The following is a 9295-nucleotide window of genomic DNA, read 5'->3' on the forward strand; positions in this document are numbered from 1 at the left end:
GGCTGCTGTGCTTTCGCCGCTGGCCCGCCCGTTCTGGGCTCCTGGCCGGCTCCGGCCTCCTCCCCGTTACCGTCGGCCACTCGGCCAGTGCCGCTCGAATGCTGGTGCCTGGTGCTGACCGCGTGGTGCGGCTCTACCTCTCCTACTCCTAGTCTAGCCGCACTCTGGATTCAGCGGCGGCTCCCCATCTGCACGAGCTTGGTAATATATGTCAATCTCATATTCTCATCTCAGATTTCAGCTATTTATGTGACTGTCCAGAACTGAGTTGATTGATCGATTTATAATTTTTTTTGCTATCTATTTATGATTTAGTAATAGAAGATGAAGAAATAGGTACTATTTTTTTTAAAAGAAGGCCATATGGTCCGGCTTTATATATAAAGTCCCACCGACACACCAAAGGGATCATAGTACAACATACAGGATATCAAGCACACACAGGGACCGGCTACAAGTCTGAGACCCAAAACACACACGGATCACATGATACAACAACAGGGCGTCCCGCCCCCGATACATACTGATAACTAGCAAAGAAGAAAGACCACGACGGCATAGTAGGCTGGTGCAGATATGCCGCCGAGCTCAGCTCCTCGTCCTCGCGTAGAGTGTCCTAACGTCGTCTAGAGCCGAGTCCAGCAAGTCCCTGTCCATCCTTCTAATCAGTACCCTCCAGCTCTGCATATAGATGGACATTTTGAAGATGGCGTCAGATGGGCTATTGATGATGGTACCCTCTATAGCTAGCTTGTTCCTAATGTTCCAAAGCGACCAGCATTGAGCCGCAAAGGTGAACCAAACTAGCCTACGCAGCGGCCCAACCAAACCCTGGACTATGGCCATAAAGTCACCGACCCCTATCGGATTCCAATCGCATTTCAGGAGTTCCCTAACTCCTGCCCACATGGACTTAGCCAGATGACATTTAAAGAAGATGTGATCACAATCTTCCCACTCCCCACACAAGGTGCAACTCCCGTCTGACAGACCCTTCCGTTTAGCCAGCTAGCCAGCTGCTCACATGTTAGGAGTCTACCCCTGAGAAGCTTCCAAAGGAACACCTTAATCCTAGGTGGTACCTTCGTCTTCCAGACCTGTTCGAAGTGTGCGACTGCCGCCCCCTACGTCAGCTTGTGGTATGTGGAGTTAGTCGAGAATTGTCCAGAACCCTGGAGCGCCTAGGAAACCTCGTCCACTCCGGTAACCATCGGGTGTAGGTCGAACACCCTGCACAAGTTGTCCCATTCCACCGACTCCCCAACCCGAACGGTCATTGGAATTGGATCCGCCATCCCTCGGCAGATCGAACTCCCGCCACCGTCGCATACTGGTTGTCGCAGCATGCAAACAAGTGTGGGAAAATGGCCCTTAGAGGGCCACACCTTGTCCACCAGTCAAGCCAAAAGTAGGTCCTACGCCCATCGCGGACCTTGTGACGTGCTCCCAACTTGAAATACCACTTAATTTTCTGCCCTCCAGAATTGTGAGCAAGCTTTCGGGACTGCCGGGGAGAATAAGTCTTTGTCCCCCAGGTACTTGGCCCTAAGAAGGTCTGCCCATAGACCTCCCTCATTCTGGTAAAGTTTCCAAATCCACCTTAGCATGAGAGCGATGTTCATGTACTTGGTGTTAAGGATTCCTAATCCCCCATATTCCCGAGGCGTACATACTGTGGCCCAATCTACCATATGGTATTTACGCTTGTCCCCCACTCGTTCCTAGAAGAAGCGAGCTCGGGAGCGGTTCATAGCCCCATGCGTCGAGTCGTGGAGCAAGTACAACCCCATAGCAAACATAGGTAAACTGGACAGGCAGGAGTTAGTAAGCTCTAGCCGTCCAGCTGCGGCGGTTCCCAGCTTGCAGTTGAGGCCTCTAGCTACCCTAAGCTTAACCTCCTCAATGACACCAGTAACTACTGCTTCACTCTTGTTGTAGTTAATCTTCAGCCACATTTTCATAGCACATAAGGATGAATTTGAGGTTGGCGACTCGCAAAGTCGTAGGCTCAATTAGGATCATCGTATCATCCACGTACTGAAGATGGGAGACCCCCCCAGGGATCAGATGGGACACCACACCCTGTATATGTCCCGCGTCCTTGGCCTTGGCAATGATCGCCGCCAAGGAGTCAACCAGAAAGTCGAAAAGAATCGGCGATAGCGGGTCCCCTTGTCTGACCCCTCTCACATTACGAAAGTAGGACTCCACCTCTCCGTTAACATTCACCGCCGTCACACCAGCTGCAAGATCCGATGAACCAACCCTGTCGAGAAACCCTTTGTCAGTAGCACCTCTCTAAGAAAGTCCCAATCCACCCTGTCATAGGCTTTCTCAAAGTCCAGTTTGAGAAGCAAGCCCCCAAGCTTCTTCCTTTTCAGTTCGTGTGCAATCTCGTGTAATGCCAGGACCCCTTCATGGAGACTCCTCCCTTTGATGAAAGCCGTCTGGCTACGGTCGATGACTCTGTGGGCTACCGGAGCTAGGCGTAACGCATAAGCCTTGGCAAAAAAACTTAAAAATGACATTAATCAACGCTATAGGCCTGAACATTCTAATCTGATCCGCTCCTTTGACCTTTGGGATAAGAGAGAGGATACCAAAGTTCAGGCGGGCAACATCCACCCTTCCCAGGACAAAATCATTAAGAATCTCCGCACTGCTTCAGGACTCCCAGAATCTCTTGAAGAAAGTAACCGGAAACCCATCCGGTCCAGGTGTCGAGTCTGGTTTCATGCTGGCCAACACCTCATCTAGCTCCTGTAGGGTGAAAGTCAGATTGAGCGCATTGTTCTCTTCCTCCGACAGTCTCATACCAGCCGGCCAAAGTTCCGAGTGTAGGGAGAAAGCCCTCGTGTCTCCTTGGGTCCCCATGAGGTTGTCATAGAACTCATAGACATGTTCCATGACCTGCCTCTATTCAGACACCTCCCCGGTCTCCGTGATAAGGTGAGGAATCATACATTTCCGTCTCCTCCCATTGGCAATTGCGTGAAAGTAGGCCGTACATGCGTCTCCCTGCAGAGTCCCATCGTAAACGACTTCGCTGCCGCCAATACTCCTCTTCCAAACCATCCATGTTCACTATCTGGTCTTCCAGATGGTTCCTGAGTGCCAGCCTTCCTCATCCAACGCTTGCGAGTTCGCCAGGGCGTCTAGCTGCTGCACCCTCCTGAGCAAAGTCTCCCTAGCTTCGCGTTTACTTTTCCCCATATGTTGGCTCCCCAGCCTCTAAGGAATCGGCGTAGGACCCGGGAGACACACTGCCACAGATCAACACTTCTACGGTGTGGACCTTTCCCCGTGATGCAGTTCATAATCTTGTCGGACACCAATTCATGGAAGCCTGGCACCCCCAGCCACCAGGTTTGAAAGAAAAACCTGGGCTTCACCACGATCCCCTTTTCTCCATCATCTAAGATCAAGGGGTTATGATCAGACCCAATCCGTGTATCACCGTGAGCGAGCACAGCGGAATCTTTATTCCCAGGAAGGGGAGACAAAGACCGTGTCTAAAACAGAGTGGATTGGCGCCCTTTGTCGATTCGTCTAGGTAAACCGCGCCCCTACACGATTAAGCTCCCTGAGCGACAAGGCCGCAATGGCATCGTTGAACCGGCGCACCCTAGGCCAGTTAACATTGTCATTGCTCTTATCCTCCATCCTCCTGATCAGATTGAAATCCCCACCAATCACCAATGGAGTGGCGCAGGTCCCTACCTCCCGAACTAACTCAAGGAAATTCCCTGTCCTTGAGTGGTGAGCCGGTCCATATACCAGCATGAAATGCCATTTTAACCTGATGCTACGCTGCCAGATCTCGGCAGTGATGAAGAATTCCCCTTTCTTCCAGGACCCCACCTCGAAGCGCTCATCCATGAAGCCCAAGAGCATCCCCCCTAGATTGCCTGTTTGCCAGGACCCAATCCCAAGCAAAGAGGCCTCCACACTCCAGGCTCCTGAGCTCTGCCGTAGAGAAGTCTTGCCTCACTGTATCCTGCAACCAATGATGTCAACCCTTTCCTTAGCCATATAATCGCGAAGTTGAGTTCGACACCCTAGTCGACGAAAACCTCTGATGTTGTAAATAAGCCCCTTCATTCCGTCCTTCCCTTCTTGAACTGATTCCTCCTCGGCACTAGATTGGCTTTCTTCTTAACAGCTCGCGAGGCGGCAACCTTCCCCTTGCCCCCCCCCCCCCCCAACCTCACCTAGCTGCACACACATGTCCACCAGACCATCCACCACCGGGGCCTGGCCCCGGTCTTGGTGGGTCAGAGCCACCCCGTCGACCTCCCTGGTCTCCCCCGTCGGCATCCACTGCCGCCGTCGTGGGGGCCGCCGCAGCCACCTCCCGAGCAGCCACAACCTCCGCTGCTTGTTCTTGTAGGAGGGCATCTGCCGCCTCGGCCAAAGTTGCTTGCGCAAGCTCTTTTGCTCTAATGAGGGAGAGAGCCTCCTCCTTTGCACCCACCCTCGGGTTGAAGATCACGCAATTGTCCGTCGCGACTAACTCTAGATGGGAATCGGGGAGGGAGTCGAGAAGAGTGTAGTCATTACCTTGAGCCTTGTTGATGTTGATGACCGTCTCGAGGTTCTTCTCGCTAGCCCTCCTTTGCGCCTTCTCCAAGACCGGCGTGGCCCCGGCCGCCCCCTTGCTCCTCGCGCTCTTGCGAGTGGCCGTGACCCCGGCCACCCTCTTCTTCCTCACGTATGGGATCGTCGGCGTGCGCTTCGCCTGCGGGATAGGGGCCACCTGAGTAACCACCGTCCGCAGGTCGGGATGCACCAGCGACCCCACCTCATCGCTCTCCACCGACTAGGCACTATATTTTGTATCCCATACTATTATTTCTAGTTTTTTTTTGTCATCTGTTTGGTAGTCGTTAAAGAATTGAGTTGAAATTGTGTGTTCATCTCTGCAACCATTGATCCAATCATGGGATCCTGGCTCCGCAACTGACCACTCGTCGAAATAGTGTTGGGATGGCTAGCCGCGATCGGCATAACTATCTTCGCTACTAGGCGTTGCATCGGTGCCCCTTATCAGTAACTGTAGGATCTTCGTTATCTTGTTCAGACTTATATTTCGTGCTGGACACAAGTATAGAACACATTTGGACACATAGTGCCAATGCGGTGACATCACTTGTCACTAGTTGACGTCTGGTGATTTGGAGGATCTGGAAAAAGAAGTATGCGGCACAGATATAAGACGAACTAACTCTAACTGTGTGTGAAATCATAGACAGCCTAGATCATCATTTCGGCGATTCTTACGAATTGATGGATCGCAAGTGGACTGAATGACTACGGAATCCATTGATCCCAACATGGAGCTAGTCAACATTTTGCACAATGTCATGTCAAGCATGGAGTGTACCTCTTGGGGACCAAACAATATTTTCGAAGCAAGCTGGCAATTTTTCTTCTGGAACCAGACCATGACGTTTTCTGTTGCAAGAATAGAAACACAACCAAATTGAACAAAACTGCAGATATAAGTTTTGACGGAGTCCTGCTGGTCCGGTTTCATCCGTCCTTTTCCATCCTGTATCTGAAATTTATTCCTTGGACGGTTGGAGAAGGTTGGAGCTGTAAAGTCCACCCGTCTGAATCAGGTGATCGCTAGCGAATTCAATGCAACAATGGCGATACCTCTCGGCATAATCGCTAGGTACTGCTAGATTTTTCCCATTTAGAAACTCGCAGCCTCCATACCAGGAGAAGAGTTAGCTAGCCAGAGCCCAGAGCAGACACCGCAAGGCAAAATTTTCACCTCACCGGCTCATCGTCACAATGCAACTAGCAAGCAGAGAGATGCTCCTCGCGTTGCTCACCGTGCTCGCTTGGGCGTGGCCCGCCACGGCATCGGTGGCATCGCAGCCAATCGGATCAACATGCCAGCGCCGGTGCGGGGGCGTGGACATCCCGTACCCGTTCGGCATCGGCCACGGCTGCTACCTCTACACGGGCGAGAATGACCTCACCTTCGGCCTCACCTGCAACCTCACCGCGACAGGCAGCTACGCCCCCTTCTGCGGCGGCCTGGAGGTCCTGTCCGTCTCCCTGCCCCGTGGCAAGGCGCGCGTCCGCAACAACATCAGCGCCTGGTGCTACAACGCCACGTCCCGGTCCATGGACGACCAGAGCGGCAACCTGTGGACGGACGTCTCCGACTCCTCCTTCACGCTGTCGGACGAGGAGAACCGGCTCACCGTCGTGGGCTGCAACTCGCTAGCCTACGTGAGCTCCTCCTCGGTGTCCCAGTTCGCCACGGGCTCTGACTACATGACCGGATGCATGGCCACGTGCCCAGGAGGCGCCGTCGCTGTGCGGCAGCTGGAGAACGGCTCCTGCGCTGGCATGGGCTGCTGCCAGGCCGCCATCCCCAAGGAGATCAACTCCTACGGGGTGGTGTTCGAGGAAAAGTTCAACACCTCCCAGATAAAGAACTTCAGCCGGTGCAGCTACGCAGTCCTGGTTGAGGCGTCGGCGTTCGACTTCCGGACCACCTACGTCACCACCGGCGACTTCATGGAGTCCACCGGCGGGACAGTGCCGCTGGTGCTTGACTGGGTCGTAGGGAAGGAGACGTGCCAGGAGGCGAGACGGAACGCCACGGCCTACGCCTGCGTCAGCGGCCATAGCGTGTGCGTCGATTCCAGAAACGGCCCGGGATATCTCTGCAACTGCTCTCGTGGATACGAAGGCAACCCATACTTGCAAGGCGGCTGCCGAGGTCTGCGCTTCGTCATACCTGTGATGAACGATATTGTTTCATGTGCTCAGATGATGCTCTGTGAGAAAAACATAATAATTTTGGTTTGCTTTTGTAGATATTAACGAGTGCGAGGGGGGCGAGTACCCGTGCTCTGTTCCTGGTACCTGCATCAACACTCCTGGGGGATCCAGGTGCACTTGCCCTGACGAGACCACAGGCAATGCTTATACCGGCACATGCGAGGCGGAGAAATCTCAACTTGGAGTGCACATTGCAATTGGTGCGTCATCTCCAATTCTCCGTTGTCTACTTATTCAGTTCCTTGACTGCATTTGGTTTCCCTATAATATACACAAATCCATTCCATCAAACATTTGGTGTATATGTGCAGACGTAAATCCCACGCTTGTTGAATTCTTCAGATATCTGAAATCTTAACTGGAATACCTCTTACTGCAGGTGTTAGTGTTAGTGTAGTTGTACTAGTGATCAGCATGTCTTGTGCTTACATGATCCACGAAAAGAGGAGCCTCGCCACTATTAAAAAGAGGTACTTCAAGCAGCATGGAGGCCTCCTGCTGTTCGAGGAAATGAAGGCAAAACAGGGAGTGTCCTTCACACTGTTCACCAAGGAGGAGCTAGAAGAGGCAACGGGCAAATTTGACGAGCGCAACGTACTGGGAAATGGAGGCAACGGCACAGTCTACAAGGGCACGCTCAAAGACAGCAGGACCGTAGCCATAAAGAAGTGCAAGCTCATCGACGAGAGGCAGAAGAAGGAGTTCGGGAAGGAGATGCTCATACTGTCCCAGATCAACCACCGGAACATCGTCAAGCTATACGGCTGCTGCCTCGAGGTGGAGGTCCCCATGCTCGTCTACGAGTTCATCCCCAATGGCACCCTGTACCAGCTCATCCACGGCGGCGACCGGCACCACCACCAGGGGCCGCGTGTCTCCTTCGCGACGCGCCTCAAGATCGCGCATGAGTCCGCCGAGGCGCTCGCGTACCTGCACTCCTGGGCCTTGCCCCCGATCATCCACGGCGACGTGAAGTCTCCCAACATACTCATCGACGACAACTACACCGTGAAAGTTTCAGACTTTGGGGCCTCCACGCTGGCCCCGACTGACGAGGCCCAGTTCGTGACGTTCGTGCAAGGGACCTGCGGCTACCTCGACCCGGAGTACATGCAGACCTCCAAGCTGACGGACAGGAGCGACGTGTACAGCTTCGGCGTCGTCCTCCTCGAGCTGCTCACGAGCAGAAAGGCACTGAACCTTCAGGCGACCGAGGGTGAGGTGAAGAACCTCTCCTCTCATTTCCTCCTTGCTGCCAACGCGAGGAGGCTCGACGAGATAGTGGACGTTCAGATTGTCAACGAGGAGAGCATTGAGCAGATTGAGCAGGTGGCCGGGCTAGCAAAGCAATGTCTTGAGATGAACAGCGAGAAGAGGCCATCGATGCGGGAGGTTGCCGAAGAGCTGGGCAGGCTAAGGAAGCTTCTGAAACATCCATGGGGCCAAATGAGTTCCGAAGAGGAGATGCGGGGCTTGCTTGTTGGGTCGCCAACACCAAGCACATATTCTGATGTTGAACTGAGCAATGCCTATGTCAGCTTGGACGACTCTGCGTATCTAGGAGTGCAATCTCCGCGGTGATTGCATTTTTTGTTGATTTTGTGGGTATCTACGTTTTGTCAATTGGTGTACTAAGATTCGTTGTGAACACTCGGTGATGTGCAGTCCCAAATAGCATCTTCTCTCCTTGATATAGAACAATGAGAGCTACTTTATCTTTGGAACCTCTTAACTGACCTTTTTTTTATGTGTGTGATTATTTCTCGGTTGACTGAGAATTAAAGTGATGTCACTCAAATTTCAATTACAATTTAGCTTCCAACTGAAAAATTTCAGTTGCAAACTTGCAACTAGAAATCTCAGTTACAAAAGTTGTAACTGAAATATCTCAATTGCAACTCAACTTACAACTCAGGACACATGAATTACGGTGCAAATATGATGGTGAAGAACTTGATTAAGAACTAAGTTAGTTCTCACTGGTTTTGAGTGGTGGTTCTATCAGCCTTTTTTAGGCTTATAAAAAACTTATTTTCTATCAATGAATCGAAACACAAAGCTTTGGGTTTATGTGAATTTTTTTTTATTCATTTTTTGCCAACTAGCACAGTGGCATGCAGACATCATTTGTAGTATTGTTTATAATATCCACCATTACATATAGCCTTAATCGCCATAAAAAAGATGGAAGGTATTCATTATTTTGAACATATTATAGAAATATAGAACAACACAAATAGAACATAATATGATAAGGAAGTCGAATATAGATGGAAAATATCACTTGAAACCACATCAATTTCAAGTATTGAACGCATGCAGCAGCTTGCCCTTTTCATTTTTCTCATAATGCATGGATTGTTTACTTTCTATGATATAGAAAATCTATGCACCAAAAGGACCCACATAGATTACATGTGTGAAATATAAGAAGTATATTATATATTCCATATCAGACTTTCTCAATCACTAGTAATCACTAGTAGAGAAT

General features: G+C 51.3%; 1 protein-coding gene across 1 annotated transcript; it reads left to right on the forward strand.

The window, feature by feature from the left end:
- Positions 1-221: 221 nt before the first annotated feature.
- LOC127307051 (wall-associated receptor kinase 2) lies at positions 222-8536 on the forward strand. Its single transcript, XM_051337744.2, has 3 exons — positions 222-6742; positions 6840-7004; positions 7184-8536. The coding sequence occupies exons 1-3, from the start codon at positions 5800-5802 to the stop codon at positions 8383-8385; spliced, it is 2310 nt and encodes a 769-aa protein (XP_051193704.1). The 5' UTR covers positions 222-5799; the 3' UTR covers positions 8386-8536.
- The last annotated feature ends 759 nt before the right edge of the window (positions 8537-9295 follow it).

Source organism: Lolium perenne, chromosome 6 (genome assembly GCF_019359855.2).
Source record: "Lolium perenne isolate Kyuss_39 chromosome 6, Kyuss_2.0, whole genome shotgun sequence".
Classification (NCBI taxonomy): Eukaryota; Viridiplantae; Streptophyta; class Magnoliopsida; order Poales; family Poaceae; genus Lolium; species Lolium perenne.

What these genes read in the sequence shown, in the direction of transcription:
- LOC127307051 (XM_051337744.2), top strand. Translation starts at nt 5,800, where the DNA reads ATGCAACTAGCAAGCAGAGAGATGCTCCTCGCGTTGCTCACCGTGCTC. An exon ending in CTTGCAAGGCGGCTGCCGAG is followed by an intron (nt 6,743 to 6,839) that starts GTCTGCGCTTCG and finishes TTGCTTTTGTAG; the next exon opens with ATATTAACGAGTGCGAGGGG. An exon ending in TGGAGTGCACATTGCAATTG is followed by an intron (nt 7,005 to 7,183) that starts GTGCGTCATCTC and finishes CTCTTACTGCAG; the next exon opens with GTGTTAGTGTTAGTGTAGTT.